Here is a 26423-nt window from a genome sequence, read left to right as displayed (position 1 = left end):
TTTCTAGATTTATCATACAGGTATCCTTAGTACCAACCTGAAAACATAATTACTGAAAGACCAATATTTACAACAATTTCCCAAGTGGGACCCGTAGAAACCATGGCATAAGATCTGCGTAGTTGGCGCCCTTCTGATTTCCGACTCCTGACTTGATAGTGCAATGTTACTGCTGACATAATTCAGACACAGCCACCAATTGACTATTCCTTTAGGTTTCACTTCTTCTTCGTGAATTCTTCAATACTAGTTATGGACTCATTCTACACATCTGTCATGTATGCATAGAAATGATTTGGAAAAAGACTACATGACGTACCGAGCAAGCTGCACATGCGGGTTCCATGACATTTGCTCCTGCGACAATTGCTCCCATGAAATATTTGTACACTAAGCCAAACATAAATTGTAGCCACAGACATAACCCTGTCCATAATCCTAATCCTCACGTCAAACTAAACTTAAAACCCTATCACAACTCTAACCCTAACCCTAAGTCTTTGGAGAATATAAGACCGGAGCAATTGTCGCAGGAGCAAATGTCGTGTCACCGCACATGCGAGGTTGCAACAAATCCACTCTTCAAACTACATCTCCTGTGTTGAAGTGTGTGTTCCAAAGCATCCTGGTGTCTCACTCCTTGAGCACCGAGTCTCATTGTGTGATGTTTTCCATATGATAATGCTGCGACATCAATAAATAATTGCACCACGTGGTTCATAGCCTGGCTACTAATCTGTGCATAATTTTGGATGTATTGAAATAATTTTAAAATAGCCCTTGTCATGTAAACTTTGAACCCAAATCTCTCAGGGGATGCTATCATAAGTTTAACTTACTGGCTCCCTCTCCTCCTCCCTACTCTCTCTCAACCTGTAAGACATTGCAACAGCAGCAGTGCATAATATACCACACACACACACACACACACACACACACACACACAACACACACAACACACACACACACAAACACACACACACACTTCAAACCAGGATCTGTATTTAAGAGACACTTAAGATGTGTTTTTATAATACCTGTATCATAACAGATTGCATTTTAATATATCATTCAAACATTTCAGTGCAATTTCTAAATGAACACTGTTATCTTTATATATAACTCCATAAACAAATAATTTCACACTGTAATGTCCCAAGGTAAGAAATGCACCAATATTAACAACTGTGAAGGCAAATCAATCACAAAGATTTGTATCTCAACTCATGTTATACATGCTAAACTCATCAAATGCAAAAATGAACATGATGACCCTCGTCATAAGAACTTTTGAGATAAGAAATAAGTTTTGTATATAATTCCATTATGAATTCTCAATAATAACACATTTTGTGCTGTAAATCTCTCTGATACATTAATTCATTGTATTGCAACACATTTAGAAAGATTCTGTCTGGCATTTAATACTTACATTTCCTTTCACTCAACAGCCATATTCATCGACTGTACAAGGAGTTAGTCTGTTATATTTTGTAGATTGATGTTAGCAATAAGCATTTTTCTTTTCTTCTCATGCCATTGCACAAGTATGTCCTCAGCTGATTGTCCAAAAAGCATTAACATTGAATATATGGCTACCCAGTTCAAGCTTGTCTGCTTAAAAATTGTGAAAATGTATTGAGATCTAAATGGCATTACATTGGTGAAGATGAAATCCAAAGCAGTATCTGCACAGGTCTGCTCTGAGTATAATATTAATGTTAGCGCACAACATGTGAGCTGCAGCGAATAATGCTGATTTTCTTTGTGGGTCAACAAACTAAGAGAAACCCGAGTCTTCATCAGGAAAGAAAATTCAGTCCAAACATCAATGTATTGTGAGCCAGGCGTGTAAGACGGATGATCTTTCTAGAATAAAAGTAAAAAAGAAATATCAAAGAAAACTTTGCATATGGAAGACAAATGAATGTTATATTGCAATTGTATCTTACGTAGCTTGCTCCAAGCACTGACTTCATTTGTTTGCAAGACAAAAGAACAATGTAGTCATGCAGTCAGTATAAAGGCATAAGCTTGAAAGAGTCCAACATATGAAGGGCTGCCCCATCATTTTATGTTGTTGGTTTGCATAAAGATATGACTCTACAGCAACATCATGATACATAAAGTCCATTATATATCTGTGCTATCATCTGAACATCCATTCTATCTCTCCCATGCCTATCTGAATATGACAGCAGACAAAATAATATCAGCAAGTGGCTGCCGTAGAAAGGATGTGTAAGGATAAGCTTTACGTAAAATCTGAACGTAATAGCTGCTGTGGATAATTTGCCCCAAATACGTGTCTGTCCATACAATACATGTCATTATCATCTACCAAAGGATAACAAACTACACAAAATTCATTCCAGATCTTTAGAAGTGTTTTAAGAATTGAAAATAAATTGTACTTAACACTATTTTATTCCCTATAAAAAACTATATGACCAATAACACCACTTTTTATCAGATGAAATAGAAACACAGTCTGCCAGTCATGAATAAATGCACAATAATTCCCATTAACCTTTTCAAAACAACTAACTAAACTCCTATCATTGACATTGAATATAAACATCTTGTTCATGTGACTCAAAGAATTATGCATTTGGCAGAAAATACTGGGTTTTCACTCACTCTTTTTTTCTTCAAAATGAGTCGGTAGATCCTAAAAATAATCATAATCTTCATCATAATTGTCCTAAACTCATGACTTAGCCATTAATGCAGAGTTAATGAACTACTGTAAAAGTGGAAATTTTCGCAGTGTTGAAATTTGTGCGCATTTTGCGCAACCAGAAACTAGCGCGAAAATAAAAGCATGCGAATATTTTTGTTAGCCATATATATGTTCCAGTAGATGATGTCTTGATTCCGCGGAATTAAAAACACGCGAAACTCTTCTTACTTAAAATTAGTCGCGCAAAAAAATATCCACTTTTACAGTAAGGCATGTTAGCATTTATGGCACCTTTGTCAGCATATCTGACAAAACCCACACAACACTGGTGATAACACAATTTTCATTCTCATTGACTATAAAACCCATATTTGCACAAACATGACTACCATACTGGTTTCAAACTTGTTCACAATACAGTCGGTGTAATTGTGCAGTTTGATCTCTGGCACTCAAAGGTCATACCACTGATCACCTCTTTGCCCAGGATCGCACAATTTCTGGACCTAAAATTACGTACATGTATCTAGTACTAGTGCACATGAGCATGGTAGAGCTATTTGTTTATAGCAGAATAGAGCAGAGAACTGACATCCAAGCACACACGCTTGCATAAATTACCCAGGAGCTATGAAATCTTCATGGTTTGAATCTGGAAATTTTTAAAACTTTCAAAAAGTTTGATAATTTGTGCAGTCCATTCGTATTTTAATGACAGATGACATTTCCTGAGTGGTATTTGTTTGAATTGTTCAAGACTCCATACAAAACACAATAGGGATGTAAAGAGCCCTGGTGACTTTTGAAGAAGTAATGACCCTTTGAGGTGAATGCTGAAGCTTTCCATGGTGTATATCTAGAATGACATTGCCTTTTTAAATTCATGATAATTCATACTCATGTCACATACATACAGGCTTGTACTAAATTCACACATTTCCCTTTTTCTCAGACACACTGAGAGCACACCAATGTTGATTCAATGCCCAGTCATGCAATCACTTACAATCAAACATATTCTCTATACCCTATTTTCACCAAAGGATGAATTCAAACATGGCTAAGAAACATTTCATTCGAGAGATACATTTTCGAAGAGCACATCAGCAATTTGTAAGAAAGCTGATGTCAATATTTTCATGTTTCTTTTACTGACCATAACCAATACACTGTAACGCATGTTGGTGATTTTGTTGTAGCATCATATTCCCCCACCCCCACCCCCAAACAAAAAAAAAATGAAATATTTTAGGATGCTATTTTCTTAGTACATCTTGTTAAAATATGATGGATCTATATTAACAAAAAGATCATTAATTTCTGTATCTACAGTTTAACATTAAAGCAAAACCTCATCTCAAAAGTTTTGTATGAAATGTATGCTTATAGTGTTTTGTGATCACTGCAAGTGAATATAAATGTGCAATGATTTACATTGTGATACTGATGTTTAGTGCCAGTAAATTACCTTGGTTGATGGTAAAAGATTAGTACTCATGCACAATTTCTTTCTTTTATCAATCTGAGAGAAAAAAAAATAGATGAATAAAAAATAATGGATTAAAAAAAAATCCTCAAATGAAAGCATTAACTTTTTTATTTAAATTTAAAAGCTTAGGTTTATCAAATCAGCATGTAAAAAATGTTCTCTCCTGTTTGGTATTTATGATGCAATTTCTTTACAGATGTTGCAAAGTTGATGCACACACATTAATATGCAGGAAAAACCTACCAGAGAACAAATATCAAATGTACGTAAATATTTTGCTTTAAGTAGTCTCTGCCATAATACTGCAAGATGCACTGGCCAAGTAGACCCATATGTTGCATAGGATGGTATCGTAATATTGAATGAACTCACATATCTAAACACATGGTAATTACTATCAGGCACATACTCATATTTTGGGAGAAAAACAAATGTGAATAAAACACACAGTGTCCATATGCAGGAAACTCAAGAATATGAAGTAAGCACGGGATAGGAAAAAGGATAAAGCTTAAGAATGAGTCTATAATGGATGTAATAATCCTGGGCAGTGTCAAATTCAGTAACAGCAAATTCTGGAGTCATATAACAAGATAGAAAATTGCTGAGATAATTTGACATGTTTCCTGCTTTTAATGTTATAAACTTTTGTGCATTGATCCAAAGTACTGAAGTCAGGACCTGACAATTCGACCTTGGCATCGCATCAAACATTTTCTTCAAGCAAGTTTAGATCACAAATACAGATTTGGCTGAGTAGTCTAAACTTTCAGGACTGAGTCAACATCACATTGTAGTTATGGTTCTTGACACACAGTAACTGGCAGTTTTAATCTTGCATTGATCACGAATAAATCAAACCATGCAAAAATGTCTGGGCCATGCTTGCAAAGACCTCTAACCACACACTGAATAACTGCATCTGTGATGACCACTTGGATGTTGCTGACAGATATGACCACCTTAACAATGACTCTTGGCGAATGCATGCAACATGTGGTATGGTAGCCAATATGACTGCAAGCAAATGTTGCAATTGCAGCAACTACTGCAACAAAGTTGTAAGGAGTTTTCCCTGTCACGAGTCGTCCCTGAAAAGTTCGGTTGCCGAGAGCCAACGAAAGGTCAGGTCAAAGACAGTGAAACTAATTCCGACAGCAATGGGTCCTTTGATCCAGTTCATGCTGAGCCCCTTGTACAGCCCTCCGATCACTCCCCCCTCCCGCACAATGTTCCTACCCGTATTCAAGATGGAGTCATAGCTGTACTTAGTGATGCCGGCTGTCTGCATCCTGCGACGAATGACATCCAGGGGGTACGATGCCGACTGACCCAGCAAACCTGCAATGGCTCCAAAGGCTAGTCTCTCTGTAGGTGTGGGCTGCCCTTTATTGGTGTACTCTGTCAAGGGTGAATTCAATAAACACGACATATTACAACATGCACATGGCTTGGAGTTAGTAGTACTAGAAAACATCTGGACTTACTGGCAGTTTAGTTGTTTAAGAAATTGGCTAAATACTTCGAAAGCAATGCTTATCTTGTCATTGGTAGTTTTATCTTATCTAAATCCTTGCTTATTAAATTCTCAAATACTGTAAAAGTGGAAATTTCAGTGTTGAAATTTTCGTGCATTTCGCGCTACCAGAAACTAGCGCGAAAATAAAAGCACGCGAATATTTTTGCTTGCCACATGTTGCAGTAGTTGATGTCTTACTTCCGCGGAATTAAAAACACGCGAAACTCTTCTTGCCTGGCCGAGCGCGAAAAAATATCCACTTTTACAGTAGCCCTGAAGGGCACTATGCAGTGATACAGTGCACTCCCATTATAATGAACACTGTCATAAAGACATTTTAGGTACAATGAAATAAGAATTCAGGTTGCAAAATCATCATCTGATCTATATATCTGTACTTTACTGTTTGGATGTCACAAAACTTTGATGTAACAAGAGAAAAGTGCTGGTCTCGAGTACTTTGCTATCACTGGAGTCACCTGTAAAATATTTCTTCTCTTTTGTCTATTTGAATCAAGTATGAATGACTTCCATCTAAAATGGATCAACTATGAAAATTTCTAAAAGCAATGCTCATGCAATGCCACGTGTAAGTATGATTTTTTTTTTCCCAGCAGGCAATGTGGTTGGTGGTGGTGGGGGGGGGGGGGGGGGGGGGTAAGAGACCCAACAAAATACGGAAGACATCATTCTCTGAATCATGTTTACCTTTGTGCCACTTCTTTAGCGTCTCATACGTGAAGAAGCTGATTCCACCGTAGGGTATAACACCAAGCACCGTTGGCAGGAAGCCGCGGTAGAAGCTACCCAAACCATCCACTCTCCAAGTATGCAGAAACATGGAGATGATGCCTCGATAGCTGCAAAGGAAAAACATCTCCTCAATGACATCTGCCAAATCAGTTAGACCAAACTTGCCTGCACATTTCCCCACCTACAGGAGGGTTACAGCTCTTGGCATGTCTTCTTCTCACACGGTCTGATAATGGTATGTGTTAATGGTAAGACATGAGTCACATGGCTTAAAAGTTTTGGTACATTGTGAGCAATGGAGGGATTTGTAAATCTTCGTTTTTATTTCTCTACACATGTTTGAGGTGTTATTTCATCATGAAGAGAAGTTGATTAAATAAAGGCACACAAAGAATGATGTGATCATCATACATTTTTCAACTCAGGTTACAAATTAATTGCTTTTTCACTTTTGGTGGCTGTATAAACTAGTGATTGTGAGATTTACAGGCATTTTACCTGGTATTTTCTCTTCCAAGGTTTAATGTCCATATGTTGTCAAAGTTTGCAACAGGCAAACTGCAGTAATGAATTTATCATCTAATCAGAGAAACTTGCCTGCAATATGAAAAACGCTTCCAGCATCAACAGTACCAATCTTAAACAACTTGTAACAAGATATCAGACTTGCTTATCATTCATAAATAAAATGGCAAATCATTGTGAATAATCAAATTGTGTATGCTTTCTAAAAACATAATCCAATTTCAGTCCAGGAAATTTCATATGACAAATAACATGCACCACATTCTGAGGCAACAATGATTTTCAAAAAGGTTATTGGAAGAGATTATATTGTCACTTATGGTCAACCACTGAATTTAGTTGAGACTGGTTCTAACCTGGCTCTGTGAGTGACCGCCATACGTGCCCTGAGTACGTCCAGTGGGTAGGTCAAGGATGCTGCCGTCACCCCTGCAAGGGAACCTGCCAAAAACCTTCGGCCCGGATCCAGGTTTCTACATTACATGATACAACAGGATGTGAAAGACACATGAATACTAAATCATACTAATATAAAGATAGTAAGACAATAATCAGGAAAAGGTTAATTGACAGGAATCCCAGCTAATAAAAGAAGATGAACATTTAACTTATGACATACTAGTTGATTGGTGCAATATATATTCACAAAATGATACACTAAGATATATGGAACTGCGAATTTGAAATATCTCTCTGATGTCTTTGAAATATGGCAACAAGAAAGTCTAAAGGAGTTGAATCAATCGTTTCTACTAATGTTATGATATAAATATGATGTGGTTGCATATAAAAAAGGTGAAGAGGAAAAAATATTGTTCAACTCCAGACTAATACCTTTGTTCCAAAACACTTAAGCCTTTCATCAGTGTGAAGAAAGCATGACATGCAGTTAGCAATGGATTGAGGTTGTACTATCTGTGAGAAGTGTGTGTGTGTTTACTTATTCATTCATTTTACTGAGTGTGTGTGTGTGTGTGTATGTGTGTGTGTGTGTGTGTGTGTGTGTGTGTGTGCGTGCGTGCATGCGCAGTATTGTTTGGTACATTTCCTTCCACTTCTGCTCTTTTTTTTTTGGGGGGGGGGGGACTATTTATAGTTTGGGGCGTACCTTGTGGTAAGCCTCTACATGACAGCCTGCTAAAAACTCCTTTTCTTTTGTTCATCAATGCACCTTAATGTAAATCTTCCTCTTCTCCATTCAAGTTATATTGATGTGTGGTGGTAATCGTGTGTAAATCATGTTTTGTTGTGACACAAACATAAAGCAGGGCTGCCCAAAGATGCCAAATACGATTTCGAAAGGGAAAGTTTTATAATCTAGTCTAAAAGTAATTCGCTTGGTGTCTGGTTGTGTCAGGCACATGTGGTCTATCAAACTTGATTTCTCTTTCCTGAGTGTGCAAAGGTAGGACTGTAATTATGTGCTTTACAAACATGGTGGTACTATCATCGTAAATACCATTACTATCATGATCGCTGTTTGCACTATCAACATCATCAATCATTAAAATCTTTGACGATTTCCATGGTGGTAGAAAATTCAGTACAGTACACCACATATTCTTTCTTGGGTATGTGTGTGTAAGCGTGTGCTTACTGTTTTCAGAGGAGAATGAAAACGGCAAGAACATGGGAACCGAAATGCCAAGAGTGGGTAGGCCCTTTTCAGGGCTACACACATACCAGAGAAAGTATATGGTGGTGCATCATTACAGGCCTTCTGCTACTAAATTTTCATATCATTATCGACTGCACTCACTCTGCGTTGGTGGTGTTGAGGAGTTTCTTATACTGTTCGTGAGCAGCATACTGAGTGGCAGCATATGGGATGATCCTGGCCATGGTTGCTGAGTTTCCCCTCCACAGTGCCACCACACCATCCTTGTGGTACACATTGGTCAGCACTCCTAGAGCATTCCTTGCTGAAAACGTCATGTCAGACGCTTCAAATGAGATGCAGGGAAATTGTTAGGTTGGGTGTTAAGAATGGCAGGAAAGGATAAGCCAGGAAAATTATTCACTAGATTTCTTTGCATGAAATTGAAAAGAATTTAAAAAACAAAAAACTATATCGTTCGCATGATAATTATTTAAAAGCTGAAATGATTTTGCTATAAAAATTTTCAAACAGCATTAAAGCTGCTATATAGTACTGACATAAGTACATTGATATTTTCCATTTAATAGAAATGGGAAATCTGTCAAGCAATGATAATACTGCCTCATGTAATTTTTACAAAGGCTTACATGTCTGATCATTATCAAAATCACTGATTTCATATAATACATGAAACCTATAAAATTTATATCTTTTCAAATATTTGTTTGATATAAATATCACTTTCACTTTTCAATTCGACATAACTCTTTCCATGAAAGTTAACTTCAACATGGTGTTTCCCTTTGTAGGAAGGCAAATTTTTCTTTGATATGTCATATTTTTCATTAAACTTATGAGCATTTTGACCATATCATTAGATCCATTGTGAGTGCCTGACGTGCTTATTTCAGTCAATTAGAGAGCAACAAATTGATGACAAGATACATTTTAGTCTACATTTAACCTATGAACCCTACACATCTACCTGAGAAGAGGATGAACTTTAAATGGGTTCAAAAGTCCATTTACAAATGTTATCTTCAAAAACTTCCACTACAATAGGGCCACAGGAACTACTGGTCACACCATGTGTACTTTAATCCATGTCCTTATAAGGTAAAGAGCTCTTAAACTGTAATCTACACAAGGTCTACATGGGCTAAGCTCAACTGCACTTGAACTGCTGAAAGAAAAGACAAAAGGAACATTTGCCATCATACATCTTAGTCAAGCACTATCTAAATACATATACTGGATCGCTCAAAACTATTTAAACATAGATGACAAAGAGTATTTGTACAACTGAACTGTCATTTATTTACAAATGAAAGTCTGCAAATAACTTTGGTTTTGATGACAAGTTCATTCATTGTTGTTTGCATTTAGGCGCATACTAGGCAACTATGAATGAATCTAGGTAGTTCCGCAGATGCATATGTACAAGTGGATATAGGTTTTGTGAAACCAACATCATGTGAAGACATTTTCATGAAGTGAAAGGAACATTAAGGGTGCTCTACTTATTCCATATTCACATATCGAAGTATAAGTTCAATGTGACATGAAGATCTCTTGTCTTCTCCTGACGTCTATCACAACATTTTTTTTTAATACTCAAAGTTATTCAAATTAGGTTGCATGATACTAAAACTCATTACTTCTGAATAATGGATGGGACTGCAGCTTTGCATATTAAATGCTCGAGAGGCAAAGATGATCAGCCGAGGCTAGGAAGTGTGATGCACAGATATAATGAAGTATCCGTAATTGATGCAAAAGAGCAGTAATTGACTCACTCTGGAAGAGAATCTTGGTCCTATCCAGGGGTGCGATGACGGTCTTGGCTACGGCCCCTGCTGTGGCACCGGCAAGAAGAGATGACAGGATACGACGCCATACCCGTCTCTGAAGAAGCAAGAGAGAGAGAGAGGGGGAAAGATATATCAGTTTATTAAATATGTTCGTCGGTTTTCAGGAAAAGTATTACAAAGAGAAATCATTCTCGTTACATGCTGCAACTGAGGAGGGAGGGGAGGGGCTCAATATGAAAGAGTACAAGATGCTTCTTTTTCCAAAAGGAAAAGTAGAAGTACAACCATTGTTTTGTGATACCCAATGTATCACTATACACTTCTGTGAAAATCTTCAAACATTGGGTGTTGGCAAGAAGAAATGTCAACAGAGTATCTTGTTAGAAGTCTAATAATCTCACCAGTTTGTATTCCACATGATCTCTGGTCGTCTGTTCATCTGACAACTTACAGAAACATTTGATGTAAAATAACTTCAATTTTCGGATTTACTCAAAATAATATTCTTACTCTGTCTATCATGTTAAATCAGGTGGAGTCAGGAGAGACTTCAAGTCTTTTCAAGCTGAAATTCCTACAAACTTGAGGTACATTGATCAAACAAATATAAAGACTGAGGTTTCGTCACTGAAATAGCAAAGTTGAAGATTCGGTTGCACATGATTTTGATAGCACTTGGTTTTAATATGGTATCAACCACTGGTAGGCCATGGCACTTCCTCACTTTCCCACACACAGGAAGAAAGGGAGATAGATAGATAGAGCTATAGATAGATGAATAGATGCCAAATTGTATGTAAACAGAGAGAAAGACGGGGAAGGAGAGTAGAGAAATTACACGCATCCAAACTGTCTGCATACAATTGGTGCAACAGAGAATTTTGCTGTAAGACACAGCCTGTACTGTAATTCACGACAAGACTGTTATGTATCCCGTTTAAAAATGCAAATGAAATCAAGAAAAAAAACACTAAGGTGTTGGAAACCTATGATTCTAACCAACAATTCACAAACCTTGGGATTAGCTTTGTACAAGTACTTGTACTCACACAGTCATGAGTTGTAGCTGGTACATTTGTTTATGTGGAACATCATAACAAACACAAATCAAACTCAACCCACATTACATTTTGTGAACTAAAGGCAACATAATTTATATTTCTCTTTTTCCATGGATGTGGCTTTCACAGACACATTAGCAAATTGAAAGCAGATCCCCTGACTGGGGAATAGCATTTCCTTGTCCTGAAAATGATTAAAGAAAAACAAAACTAAACAAACAAACATGATTCCGGAACTGGTTATACGTCTATCACATGACACTTGAGAGAAGTGCCTGTTTCTTGTCTTCTCATGTGTGCTACTGCTTAGAATTCAAAGCTGAGATCATGTGGCTAGGCTGCTACTCTGACTTTGATAGGGAAACAAAGAGAAGCGATGATGTGATTTCGATCTGGTACAGAGGTTCTAAAATGCAGTAGACCGCAACAATTTAAACTGCTCACAAGACAGATAAATGTATAGCATTTTATAAGCTTGAAACTGTGATGCTTTAAAGGACCTATGCAATGCAAATGCATGTTGACTTGTGAGTTGTATTGATCCATAATACCCTGGTCATTACTAACAGTATGTTGAAAAAAAAAAGAGAGAATATCAATGTGCCATATACTGGGTGATTTCAAGTTCGGTGCTAGTGCTAGTGCTGGTGCTATCTCAGCACTAGCACCGGCGATAAAACTGAACTTGAAATCACGTCAGTGTTGGGAGTTGACCTTATACAAATGATGCACAGAATAGAGTGTGTTAGTGTAGGCGTGGTGCACTCGAGGGTATTTACAATTGTGAAACATGCACGAGGCGAAGCCGAGTGCATGTTGCACTACATTGTAAATACCCGAGAGTGAGCTACGCCTCCACTAACGCCACGAAATAATCCTGTGCATCATTTGTTTTATAAAATGGGTCGAAAACTCGAAAACTAACATCATTTTTCAGCGTTTTTCACGTACCTTTGTGGGTCAAGACGTCCGAAGATGTTCGTCCCAAACATTTACGCACGTCGCACTCGCGGAAGTCCCGCACATACAGTATAAGTATAATGGGGGGTTGGGTTTCCGGACACTTAAGTTCCCGCATGAAAACTTACTTATTTTACATAGAATATGCACCCTTTACCTTAAAGACTTGATATAGACTCCTCATATAGGCCTACTAGACAACATACTCTGAAAACGGCGTGAGAATTAACCTGCTAAATCGTTGGATTTGCTCTTCAAAGTGACTCCATGTACGCGTCCGGTCCCATAACGCTTGGTCTACTGTACAAAGTGTACGTATATAGAGTATACGTACGTACGCCACACATGTTATGCACAAGTAAGGGAAGACAGGCCGGCCGGCCGGCAGCCCGAACTAGAAGTTGTTTACAGGATTGACAGCGCGTATGCATGCAATTCATCAAAGGAGCCGCCGCGCGCACAGACGATCGGCAATCTACCATAGGATTACAGGCAGTGCAATTGTACTGAAGTAAAGGAAGGAGGTGTGTCTCATTTCAGCGCTTCCTATTGGCTACATTCTTGAACCCATTTTATAAAAAAGATTATGATGTATTTCCGGTTGCTGGTGCTGGGCTCGGTGTTGAATGTCGTCTGCTGAACTGAGCTCCGCCGTCTGTGTTAGCGATTTACGTGCTTTTTCCCTATTGACTAACACTAGCCCCTAGGGATTATCATTTTCTTCATTTCAAGTTCGATGCTGGTGTTAGCGTTGCCGTGCGAGACCCATATTCACTTCCATAAGAGATGCACGTTTTAAGTGCAAAGTCTATGCTAATGCAATGGTCGCCCACGTAAAGAACATGAACACTACAGACATGGCCATAGAAATCTGAGCCTGGGAGCAAAATAAAGATAATTGTGTTTTAAAGAAGGGATGAAATTTGTGGCATTTTAATCAGTCTTCCTCGTTACGTGTCTAAAACTAAGCTGTTTTGGCTACATCTTTTTATATTTGACTTTAAGTATGCGCCATCATTTTTTTCGTCGCGCAATTACCGCGGAGATCGCGGTGCTGTGATCCAACACCTAGTGCTGGTGATCGACAATTTTGATCGGTATCGCCTCGTTAATCTGACCGTCGTGTTGGAGGTTGATTTAACGCTGTTATTTGGGGGCTAGCACTAGCACTAGCACCGAACTTGAAATCACCCACTGTATTCTATTATAATATTTCTACTATTTCTTCTATCACCTACATGTACCATGTCCTCTATTAACAAGGAAAAGTAGAAATTACGCGGTGCGTAATATATGTCCCCGCCGGAAGTAGCATTTTGTAGCAAAATGTGCAATATAGGTAAAAAATCAAGGTCAAAGGTCAAAGAAGTCAAAGGTCAAAATTCTGTGTAAAAGTTTTGAAGCCCTCACCTAGTGCCATCACATGAAGCAAACGGAATCAAAATCGGGTTTAATAGAAATGGCGAAGGAGTAGCATTTTATTGCCAATGTACAATACAGGTCAAAAATCAAGGTCAAAGGTCAAAGAGGGCAAAGGTCAAAATTCTGTGTAAAGTTTTGAAGCTCTCACCTAGTGCCATCACATAAAGCAAACGGAATCGAAATCGGGTTAGAAATGGCGAAGGAGTAGCATTTTGTAGCCAATGTACAATACAGGTCAAAAATCAAGGTCAAAGGTCAAAGAAGGCAAAGGTCAAAATTCTGTTTAGAAGTTTTGAAGCCCTCACCTAGTGCCATCACATAAAGCAAACGGAATCGAAATCGGGTTAGAAATGGCGAAGGAGTAGCATTTTGTAGCAAAATGTACAATATAGGTCAAAAATCAAGGTCAAAGGTCAAAGAAGGCAAACATCAAAATTCTGTGTAGAAGTTTTGAAGCCCTCACCTAGTGCCATCACATAAAGCAAACGGAATCGAAATCGGGTTAGAAATGGCGAAGGAGTAGCATTTTGTAGCAAAATGTACAATATAGGTCAAAAATCAAGGTCAAAGGTCAAAGAAGGCAAACGTCAAAATTCTGTGTAGAAGTTTTGAAGCCCTCACCTAGTGCCATCACATAAAGCAAACGGAATCGAAATCGGGTTAGAAATGGCGAAGGAGTAGCATTTTGTAGCAAAATGTACAATATAGGTCAAAAATCAAGGTCAAAGGTCAAAGAAGTCAAAGGTCAAAATTCTGTGTAGAAGTTTTGAAGCCCTCACCTAGTGCCATCATATAAAGCAAATGGAATCGAAATCGGGTTAGAAATGGCGAAGGAGTAGCATTTTGTAGCAAAATGTACAATATAGGTCAAAGGTCAAGGTCAAAGGTCACGACTGAAATTCTGTGTAGAAGTTTCAAAGCTCCCATGTAGTGCTATCATATAAAGCAAACAGAATCAAAATTGGCTCATAAATGACAGAGAAGTAGCAAATTGAAGATTTTGATCACACACGGACGCACACACGGACACACGGACACACGGACGGACGGACGGACGGACACACGGACGGACGGACACACGGACACACACACGTACGGAGCCCGTTTCATAGTCCCCTGCTCGAACTCGTTCGGCGGGGACAATTATATTAGCACCAAACAATGATTGACAGATGATATCACTTGCAGAATCTTGGTTTAGAAGTTGTTGTTTTTTTTGCGGGCGTATCCAAAGTAGTCTGAAGAAAAGTATTGGACACCCTATTTTATACATAAAGGCATGTATTTATCATTTGGCCACTTACATGTGATATTGAGGGGATCATGAATCAAGACAGGTCAACATGAATTTGCATTATCATAGGTTCTATAGTTCCTTTAAATTTCAGGGTGCTCACCTGAGCGCGCTCGAGAGAGAGAGAGAGAGAGGAAAATAAAATGAAAGAGTTGAGTGTCAATCCAGTTAGCCTTGCATACAATCTGTATCATCACCTGACAAAACCTTCTTCATGATATTTTTGTCCTATTCACGCAAATAAAAGATACAGAATTGAAATTCTTTCATGGGGGAGGGGGTCACTTGTCTGATTGGGTGACAAGGGAAATTGTAGCACTCTGATTAGGTAGAAAATGAAAGTTTGCAGATATATGCATAAGAAAACTTCAGATACTATGTATAGCACCACCTAGCTTTATTTGCCCACTCAATTTGGGTAGTGCTCAGATACCAAACTAATGGAACAAATCACTCACAGGTTTGAGTAAAGGCTCTTTCAGATGTATTGTTTTCTTGTATATTCATACAACGTATGGATATATGACGTATTTAATAATGAGTCCATTCAGACGCAACACCCCGTTATTCGATAATTGAACAGGAGCATTCAGACGTCGTGCTCACTTGAGCTTTCATGACAGGCTCATTTATTAAATATGTATGAGTCTCTCTGTTGCGCAGTCTGAACTTTGTGCAATCTTTGCGCTTCGTGTTTACGTTGTGCTGGACTCATCTGTAGTAGAGATCAGGCCCTCACCGCACCTTGCGAGTAAGCCCCGCCCACTTATACGACCTATGGATACACGAGAGCTTTTAGACTAAAAAAAAAAAAATTGTATTGATATAGCATAATTGTACAAAACAATGCTCAAAATATTGTTTTGAAAACATGCTATATTGAAATAACATATGGATATTATGCAGGCATTCAGAAAAGAAAAAATGTGCTATGTCCATACGTTGATCCATACACTGTAGGCTCTATATCAATACAAGAACACTTTCATCTGAAAGAGGGGTGATACATGTAAGCTCATCAGAGGAATAAATCATTAAGTGAATTTCCCTGTACCTCCTTCTTTGTCTTTTCAATGCCAATGTATAACTTCTAGTCATTCAAGGTTTCTCTTTTTAATTGCATTATCTCTGTGCACTGACAGGGACAGGTTTAATGTGTGAAACCACCTGTGTTAATAATCAAATGAGGGCTACTTCCTCAAAGTCCATGTTGAGTAGGTTAAACCATTTTGAAAGGCATGAACAATGACAGTGAATGTTACATCCTCAAGTACTGGTATGTATGCAAGTTTTATTGGTAAGCTAACATCACGGCACTCTTCTGATGAATCGATTCCTCTCTTTCTAAAGTGCTTGCTCAGCACACTTTCTTTTCATGGGAAAACTTTCATATCAAAGTGTTTTGTTCTAACTCTTCAGTGTGGCGGGATGTTAGTCTTAAGTTACCAATAGAAACCAAAACAGATTGATGAAAATTTCCTTCTTTTCTTTTACAGACGCATTCTTACTGTCAGATGCAAGATACCATTAAGTATAGACCAGTCAAAATTTGTGATCAAGTAATGAGAAGACTCATGAAAGTATTTTCCACTTAAAACTTTTGCTAAAGTCTACAGTTCATGAAATGTTTCCATTAGAGAGTAACACAGTTGGTTTCCACATATGAAGAGCAAAATGCTGACACAACTTACAAGATCTAAACTGACCAAGAGCAAGCTCCTACGGGTACAGGTACTAGAAGCATTGCAAGACTCTGCCATTCGAACGTCAAGCCAATCCATTCCCGATGTCTAATTTCTCTCAGATTCTAAACATCACGATGAAAGCAAAACTACCTTGTGTTTTGTTTGTAAATTCATGATATTTGAAAGCTGCGGAGATTGACATTGGAAAACTGTTTTGAGAGGACTTACATAAGCCGGTGAGCTGGGAGGCCTTCCCTCGCCTTTGAGATTGACGGATACTTCCACCATGTGTGGGTCTTCGATGAGTGGCACGCGATGACCGTTGCTCCCCTCCTTGTTGGGCCTGGCTGATGCTGCCTGGACCTCACCTGAGTGCATACTAAACCTTGATGCTCACATGGGGGTGAGCTCCAGTGCTGCGAACACACCGAACCTCTCTTCACTCTCTTTTGTTCCGTTTCCTGGTGAAATCCAATGGCTCAGAGAAGAGGCAATTGTTTCCCAGTGATTAGTACACCATGTGACTTTCCCCTGACCTCCAACTGGTCTATCTCAGTCAGTGATTGTTACATCTCAGTCTCTTTCCACCCTGTAGATAGACACAATGAAAGGTGAATCAGTGTTTGCAGGTCATCTCACTGTTTTTTCCCTTCAAAATTTCAGTCTACCCAGGTAGTCAAAATATGCTGCATCATTGTTAACAATATATAAAAGAAATTACAAATTTAGTTTAATGAACTTTTTGCCATAACATGAGCTTTGAGTGAAAGGATTACTGACAGGTATTTAATATAAAACATTATCTTCATCTTGCATTCCCATAGCCTAGATCAGTATGGTCATTCATAAGTGCCTGTATGGTGGCACATGATACTATCATTTGGTATCCATGTTATACATTTTGAGTATATAATGAGAGAGCTACAAGTAATAATCAGGGGCTCCTTTTGTTTACTACCAACCACAGAGCCTGATAAAAGGTCACCATACAAAGCCATGTCCCTATCTATGAACCTCGCTATTTACCAGGCCATTATCATGCACTATTTACCTCTACAGTTTTTATTCCCAGTCATGTTCACTATTCTCGACTTCAACCTGAGATCTACGCGTATGACCAGTATTCTCAGACTGCAGACGAACTCTATCCTGAAGTCTTTGGGACTAAGGCACCAGGAACATTCTGGGGGTCGACATTAAAGGCGGCCCAGTGGCCCAGAGCCACCAAAAAATTCATATCGGGCAACCAAATTTCACAAAGGGTTATCTTTTGGTGGCCTTATCGACCAGCTAAAATTTGAAATGAAACTTTACATTTCTTTTTCAAGCCACTAAAATTTCACATTCAAAGACTTTATTGGCCTGAACAGGCAACCAGAGAAAAATATTAACGTCAAGCCCTGCATTCTGAATCATTATGCCTCACTTGTGCCTCAAAACCTCAGCAAATCTCCCAGGGCTAAATCCTAACAAATACCCCAAAATTTAGGCAATGACATGGGGCAGCAGAGTTATGAGTCTAAATTGACATCAAACATTGATTTTTAATTTTTAAAAAAATAATCAAGGTTGGCTGAGATGAGTACACAACATTTCCCTTTATTTCTTATACAATTATTGAAGTTTAGCAATAGAAAATAGGAAAAAAGGAGAGAAAAAATATCATGGTATCAAAACTCAAGATAGGCTTTTAAGTACTACATGCAATCAGCTGGCAGCTAACCAAAATGATTTGGATGAGTACGGATACATTAAAACTGATAACGCTAAAGTACAATTTAAAGTGCAGTGTCATGATAACACAGTCCAGAGAGCAGTGGTAGATAAAAGGAATGCCTGTGTACCACTGCTCAATATACAATCCATAAAGTCCAAAATTCAAGAAATCTAAATATAATCCGAGTATCATCTAAATATCTTAATATCTAAAGATTGAGACACCATGAAAACATTCCATGCTGTAAAAAAAAAGACACAATTCTTGCAAGATATGTGATCTCTAATTACCCTGCTCACAACTCTGTTTGGCTTTCACAGGTATCAAAATCAACCCAAAATAAGATAACGGTAACCACCATTGAGTCAAAAGTGAAAAGTTTTGTACTTGGTAATGCTGCTTAAAAATACAAGAGCTCTACAACAAGCTGCTTCCCTCCCTTTCTTTGCTCCTTGCAGCCTTCAATTAAGGCTACAATGCCTACATGCCACAGTTCCTCTTACTGTAGTATCAATTGCAAGCAGAGTGAGCAGAGGGTCACCATGTGGGATGTAGAGCCAAGATATCTGCTGAGAAGGGCCAGACCCAGCAAAAGGTTCTTTGGAGATCTATCCTATTTCCCTGATCCATGCATGGAGCTACAACACTCCATAATCCATGCCTACTGACTTAATTCTGCTACCAATGCTATAATACAATGAAGGACTACTGGATGTTTGCAATGGTTATGTGTCTGGGTCACTGCTTCTCAGTGGGAGGTATGGGACTCGGTCAACAAGAAGTGGTATAAGCAAGGAGGTACTAGCGAAGTAGAAAATAAAGAGAAAAGGGATTCATAACATAACTGATACCAGGGTGCAGTATTCACAGAGTGTGTGAATATAATAAAACACAAGCTGTATGCAGAATCAACAAAAGCAAAAAGGTGAGGATGCAACGAATACGATATAACTTTACTATAACTCGCACAAACTCCCAATTCCCTTACACATACTCATAGACATAAACAAAAAATGAAACATAATAATGTACAAGCTTGAAAACTCAGAAGTTGATTTTGTTTATGAGTACAGGATACCATCATTACAAGTATGGACCGTTTGGTTGGCCTGAAGAAGGATTAATTCCCATGGTAGTTACACTGGAGTAGGCAACAATATCCATTACCTCAGCACATTGTACTAGTACATTATAGAAGTGCTGTCATTCAATGCATATGACTGTCTTTCCCCCAAACACTGAGTGATGTATTAAAAGAGAGAGAGAGAGAGAGATAGAGAAAAGAAAAAAAAAAAGATCTTGTGTGATTGAGTTGTCATTGTACACAAAGCAGGATGCCTGTATGCAGCCTTTATGGCCCTGTGAACTTCATGCTCCATTGTTCTTCACTAACAGGGTTATTTATTTTTCTCTTTTTTTTTTTTTGGGGGGGGGGGGGGGAGCAAAACTTGTTCATTGCAAAGTTTGCAAAGTTCTGTGAAGTTCTGCTTCTCTCTTCTACCAGAGGACAAAAATATCATTTACCTGTGCCTATGTTTTTCTTCTTTGCAGTGTTTGGAAAAGGTTTTGTGTCAAGTGCTATATGATGCATCCCAATAAAAAATATATATCAAAACTTGCTTATATAGTACTGTAAATGCTGAAGTAATCCTTCTGCACCATTTCCTCATCACAAGATGTTATCAAACCCATATTAATCTTCTTCTGCTTTACCCCATTGTTTACAAGCGGGCAGATCCCAGAAGCCACAAGTCATTTTGTGTACACATGTGGATGTGGTTGCACTTAGACACAGAACAGATGTGTAGCTACCAGCTCTAACTCACAGCTTGAAACTATAAAGGGGATGCCTCTAAACTTTTAGAGAAAAAATATTGATGTGTTACAATGACTAACAAGCCCATATGTGGTGAAACATACTGAGCTGGCATATGTTCTGCCAAACAGTACCAATATATACAACATAATGAGAACTTCAAGGAAAGTGTACTACATGTACATGAAAAAACAAACATATATACATTGTACAAATTGTACATGGAATATTGCAACACACAGTATGTGGTAAATGGTGAACATTGGACTATGATGTAAAATATTGCATTAGATATCATGCATCAGCCGAGCAGTGCCCTGGGTCTGGGATACTGACAGATAATGATTTTACAACATAGAGTGTATTCCTGTAACAAACATCACAGGTGTAACTGTAAGAATAATCATCACTTGCTTTCCTGCTTCAGGCTTTCTCAACTCAGTACACCTACAATGTAGGCCTACATAACCTATACTGTATGCTTGTAATGTTTGTCTCTGTTCAGTAAAACATGACTTTGCAATGTTGTGAAGGTGTTTGTAGTTTTTGTTGCCTTACATCAACAGACAAATCATATCTTACTGACAAATTTGTTGCAGAATAGAGCATTGCCACACGGAGAACATTTACAGAGAAAAACAAACATATGAGCCTGGACACACACCTGTGACTCTGCATTATCCCACTAGATAGATTGTCGAGAGAATCATTTTCCATCCACGTGATGCAGTGGCATTGAAGGAGTCATCTACACACCCATTAATTTCTCTATTAGAAACCACATGATTTGATTTCTATAATCTGTTTTTTTGTGGCAGGCAAATTTACGGTAATATCGTGGTCTGACAGATTGTGATCCATGTTGTCTACTGTACCCATATTGAAGCTACTGTGGGCTAACTTTGTGGTTCAATACCATGACAAAAATTAGCCAAAATCCAAACCACACTGTATGGGTTCTTGGGAGTTTAGTTTGACAGATTACCATCCAGTGAAACAGCCTGAGATCCATGTTATAATTGTCATTAGATTGACTAACTGATTTCATAGAATGAGTATAGAAAAGTCTGTAATCTCATAGGCAAAGATGTAGGCCTACGTATTGATTTTTACTGGTCAGACATTCGATATTACAGAATCATTATGATCTCTGATTATAATATATTCAATGCAAACATTGTAACTGTAGATCTAGTATACAAAACATCCCATTTTATTGAATGGCTAGACATGCATCATAAGATTTTTCATGCATCTGTAATTACTGGACACATGATTGACAATTTTTTATTTATCTTTTTTCCCCTGCTCTATGAAGCAGATTAAAACGATGCAATTATGTTCTTTTTTGTTTCATGTGTCTATATAGGAATAGTTTGCATGTGGTGGTAGTCTAAACCCAAGAAGTGCAGCCTTATTATTATTATGTGTGCCATAGTGCTAACCCCCAGTATGCTACATCACTCTGAGACAGCAACACATGGGCGCTTTGGGAAAACAGTCTGTCTTAACTTAACTTTTTATAGAAAAGTTTATGCAAGGCATGCAGGAGAGCAAAGTTAAATAGAGATTTCAAGCTTTACTGTGAGTGTGATATAAATTCTATGGGGGAAAAAAGACATTTTCTTGAAAATGCATAGAGCTACCCGGTACATCATCGTCCAGGTCTAGAGGTCATGATATTTGCAGACTCAACCAGTACCACAACAGACACTTAGAATTTACTTGAAAAAACTTATGAAACACTGCTGTTCAACCACTATGCAATGCAAGCTATCTGTATGAGGAATGGAATTGCGAGTGTAGCTTTCACTGTATTGTGGCACTTGGAGATTTACTGTTCGATTTGGGCGGGGTTTGAGCAAAATGTGTGAACTTGGCAAACCACTGACTGAATCGGGTGTGCAAATGCAGCACATGATAAAGAGTTAAACAATTCCATAGCTACAATGTACATTATGCACAAAATTCCTACCACCACTCTCTTATTTGCATACCAATATACCCACATACCAATATGCAGCTTTTGCAGGCTTTCTAGTGGTATGATCGCCGATGTCCCTCTGAATCACATGAAAACGATATGGTACGGAAATACGTGGTTAATCTAACAACAAAGCTGTGAAGGACAGTTGCTACAGCACACTGAATCATTATCAATTAGCTCTCTATGGTCACAACACACTGAATACATATACCTTCAACTTTTCACAAATGACTTTGCAGGACGTAAAATTGTCTGTCTAGATGAAGAACTTGTCCTCTTTTGCTCCTCTAGACTTGTACGGTATAACAAATCTGATTTTACATGTACTTCATAGGCTCAGTCACCAAAGTTGAAAAATAATATTCAAATGTCTTAACTCCAAAGCTACTTGTGAAACAAACACACACACACACACACACACACACACACACAAATGATCTTCATCCACTATCATTCTCATTCAGTAGTACACACCCTAAAGCAGGTTTTGTTACAAAACATGCACAAGTCATATTTTCATGCTTATGGTAAGATTCTTGGACATGGAAAGAATACAATACTCCTCCCAATACACATCAGCAGAGAACCATCTCTAGAGTAAACTCACACTGTTAACTACTGTAAAAGTGGATATTTTCACGTGACTAATTTTTTGCGCTTGGCCAGGTCGGAAGAGTTTTGTGTGTTTTTAATTCCGCGGAATCAAGACATCACGCACAGGCACATATGGCAAGCAAAAATATTCGCGTGCTTTTATTTTCGCGCTAGTTTCTGGTTGCGCAAAATGCGCGAAAATTTGAACACCGCAAAAATTTCCACTTTTACAGTACCACCTAATTCTAAGTGTGACAGTATCCTTGCACATGTAAGTATAGGTGGGACTCCTGAAACAGCTAAGCTGGTTTTAATATTCATTGTCATACTCCTTACTGGATGCCAGTTGCATAGCCTACATAATAATGCCATACTCTAATCAGGAAGGTGACCCTCACCTTGGAATTCCCTTATATGGATGATATCTGGAAACATGGATCTAGAAAATCAAAGTCCACTACGATGCTCCCCAACATGGACACAAGTATTGTGATTAACCTGGTCCACTTGAACTTAGTTTTTGAGTTTAACTGTTGTTGCTTTCACTTGACCCCAACCACTGACCACTGATAGCATACTACTGGAAGCCACTATCAACAACTATCAAACACAGTGCTGTACACAGACTGCTGTGACATGTCGTGAAGCTGGGGAAGTGTTGGCGTTGCAGGACAATCGCAATATCTCACCTCAGAAGCCATCAAATGATTAAATCTAAATGGGCATATACAGCAAAGTGAAGAAGAAAGTCCTAATTATTCTCTATTAACTCACAATGTTAGTTATTTTGGGTTTTATTGAGGATAAACCTGTGAAAATAACATCTTTTTCCCAACATGTTTTTTACAGATCAGCAGTTGCAATCTTAACAAATTTAATTTGCAGAGGGAGACAAATTGAACTTGAAGAAACTCACACCTGAAAAGACTTCTATTTTGGGAAAGGCCCTTTGGGAAATTGCATGCATGTAGGTGCCTATAAAGGGTGGAAATAAGTTGCTGGCTTGGTGGAGGTCTGTGACTCTGTGCTATCTGACTCCCCTGAGTGCATTTTTAGTCCAGTTGTTGTTTTTTTTATGTTTGTGGTTGTTGTTTTCAGGTGAATTAACAGATATGTCAACTCAGATTAAAAGGGTGTGTACAGTTCTGATCGAGGTGAGGATTTAGCTTTTAACATTTTGCGAGGTATTCAGAAACCACTCTCTGAGATGTCAAAGAGCATGCAATTCTAAGGCCGATAAGGGGTACCCGGTATGGCGGTATCAAATATTTGATGAAAATCGGTTTTGAAATGGCTGAGATATCCATAAACAAGGTGAAACATAGAGATCCTAATAAAAGGCATGGCCTGTTGTCTTTTATTATTATCACTTTTTTGGATATCTCAGCCATTTGAAAAACAATTTTCATCAAACAAACGTTGAATCCGTCTACTCTTTCGTATTTCATAAGAGGATTCTCATTATCTCACTTAGGAATGTCCAAAACATGATGAATCCCCACATCAACCAGTAGGATGGGGGGTTGGGTGTCCGGACACTTCAGACTCTTGCGTACTGACTTGCTTATTCTACTTTGAATACGCATTTACGCGCAACTCCTCACTGACAAACAACTGTTTATGTAAGCGTGTCATTGTCAAACCAGACGCACTTTACAGTACGCGTCCGGTCCCACAACCTGTCCGGACACCCAATGACTGGGTATACTGTACAGCCCCTACAGTTTGAGTGTCACTATCCCCATCCATCAGTCGTAATGTGCATCATGCTCGTCAGATCCCCCTGGCCCTTTATGTCACTGCAAAAACTGGGTAGGCCTACATATACACTATCGTACCGGGCCCGGGTTCAAATGATGGCGTTACCTGATGATTACTCCCGGGCCGCGCTGGCGCGCATTGAATTTGAAGGCACGGTCACACTCCTCTCTCTCGATCTTGTCTGCTATTCACATGTGTGTATAAACAGTGTTTCACTCAGCATTTTATACGACATAACGTACAACTAAAGAAGGGTTGCATTCACTATCAACAGTATTTACAGAAGAGGAATTACATAATACATATTCAGGATAATGTTGAGACTGACATGACAACATATATCATGTTTATTTAGAATGGAAATACGACTTACCTTTTCGGTTGTAGAACGCACGTTACATCATTCCAATCCGTGATACCGCCATTCACAGTGCATATTGCGCGCGATTGTTGGTATCCGAACTATCCGAGGCCGGCTAGGCTAAGGCCGAGGTACGTTTTATCACGTCGTTATCGTATTGTTTTGCATTACTGAGAAGGTCACTTTGTATGGTGATGGGTTTGCGACACCGAGCGACATATCTGTAGGCCTTCTGTAGGATCTACTTTGAAAGAATAGAAAATATAAAGATTTTGTTGTTGTTGTTGTCGTCGGCCTCGTCGTCGTCGTCGTCGTTGTTGTTGTTGTTGTTGTTGTTGTTGCTGCTGCTGCTGTTGTTTTTGTTGTTGTTGTTATTGTTAGGTGATCCGAGTATCCTCTCGGATCACCTTTTGTATCTGTACTGATTCTTTGTTAGGTGATCCGAGTATCCTCTCGGATCACCTTCTGTATCTGTACGGATTCTTTGTTTTTTAGGTGATCCGAGTATCCTTCGGATCACCTTCTGTATCTGTACGGATTCTTTCTTCTTCTTTCTTTCTTTATTTCTCCGCAAAAGTTGTGCAGAGGTTAGCTCAGAAAGTCCGCTGCCTATCAATTTCAAAATTATACCATGTATGCATCATGTCCTAAAGACGACAAATCTAATGTATCATTGTGATCAGTGGACCGTGACGTCACAATGACGTCATTATATGAAAACACATTCTCAATCATATCTCATTAATGGAATGAAATTTTTCAATGAAATTTACGTCACATATATTTCAAATTATGAGCATTCTACTCATGTTCTCAAAATTCATATTTTCTCTTAAAACGTGCGCGTACGCGCGCGTTGAAATATTTGTATGCTCCAATCGAGCTCAAAAATTTTTTGCACACGTTTCAGACCATTTGGAGCATTTTTTGAAAAATTGAAAAAATCGGACGGACGCGTACGCGCGCGCGCATATACGCACGCACAGCTCATGTGCAATTGAAATTTCCAGTTTTTTCACTTTGATCGGATGTCTGAAATGTTAAGGAATATTTATACCAAGTTTCAAATCAATCCGACTCAATATGACGTCATACGGGCCCGTCAAAGTTGAAATTCCGCGCGCGCGTCAATGGCGATATACAGTGCAACTATGCCAAAAAACTGCCAATTTTAAATCCGATTTTACTCGTCAGGATGGACGGTGACCCCCCATTTTCTGTACATATTTTGAAAGCTGATGAGTTGTACATGTCATTTCATGGGGTGGCAATGCTGACAAAATGATTAAAAGATATCAAATTTCTTAATAAAGTAAAAAAAGTAAATTTTCAAAATGACGTCATCAAATTTCAAGTTCATTCGAGCATATCTCACTAGTCCTTTG

General features: G+C 38.5%; 1 protein-coding gene across 1 annotated transcript; it reads right to left on the bottom strand.

Annotated features, from left to right (window-relative positions):
- Positions 1-4301: 4301 nt before the first annotated feature.
- On the bottom strand, positions 4302-25108 carry LOC139725751 (mitochondrial coenzyme A transporter SLC25A42-like). The gene is made up of 7 exons (XM_071636834.1): positions 25051-25108; positions 17031-17391; positions 10366-10474; positions 8729-8912; positions 7326-7442; positions 6400-6551; positions 4302-5573 (listed from the first exon to the last, which is right to left on the bottom strand). Exons 2-7 carry the CDS (start codon positions 17178-17180, stop codon positions 5251-5253), a joined length of 1035 nt encoding a protein of 344 aa, XP_071492935.1. The 5' UTR covers positions 17181-17391; positions 25051-25108; the 3' UTR covers positions 4302-5250.
- Positions 25109-26423: the final 1315 nt, after the last annotated feature.

The sequence above is a fragment of the Diadema antillarum genome, unplaced genomic scaffold (assembly GCF_040938485.1).
Source record: "Diadema antillarum isolate AM-2024a unplaced genomic scaffold, OU_Dant_1.0 seq00000059_RagTag, whole genome shotgun sequence".
In the NCBI taxonomy this organism is placed as follows: domain Eukaryota; kingdom Metazoa; phylum Echinodermata; class Echinoidea; order Diadematoida; family Diadematidae; genus Diadema; species Diadema antillarum.
Note: the sequence above shows the minus strand (reverse complement) of the source record. Positions and strands in the feature narration are given on the sequence as shown.

Coding starts and splice junctions, on each gene's coding strand:
- LOC139725751 (XM_071636834.1), bottom strand. CDS start 17,180: ATGCACTCAGGTGAGGTCCAGGCAGCATCAGCCAGGCCCAACAAGGAG. Junction 8,913..10,365: donor GACCAAGATTCTCTTCCAGA/GTGAGTCAATTA, acceptor TCTCATTTGAAG/CGTCTGACATGACGTTTTCA. Junction 6,552..7,325: donor GCGGTCACTCACAGAGCCAG/GTTAGAACCAGT, acceptor TTTCCTTTGCAG/CTATCGAGGCATCATCTCCA.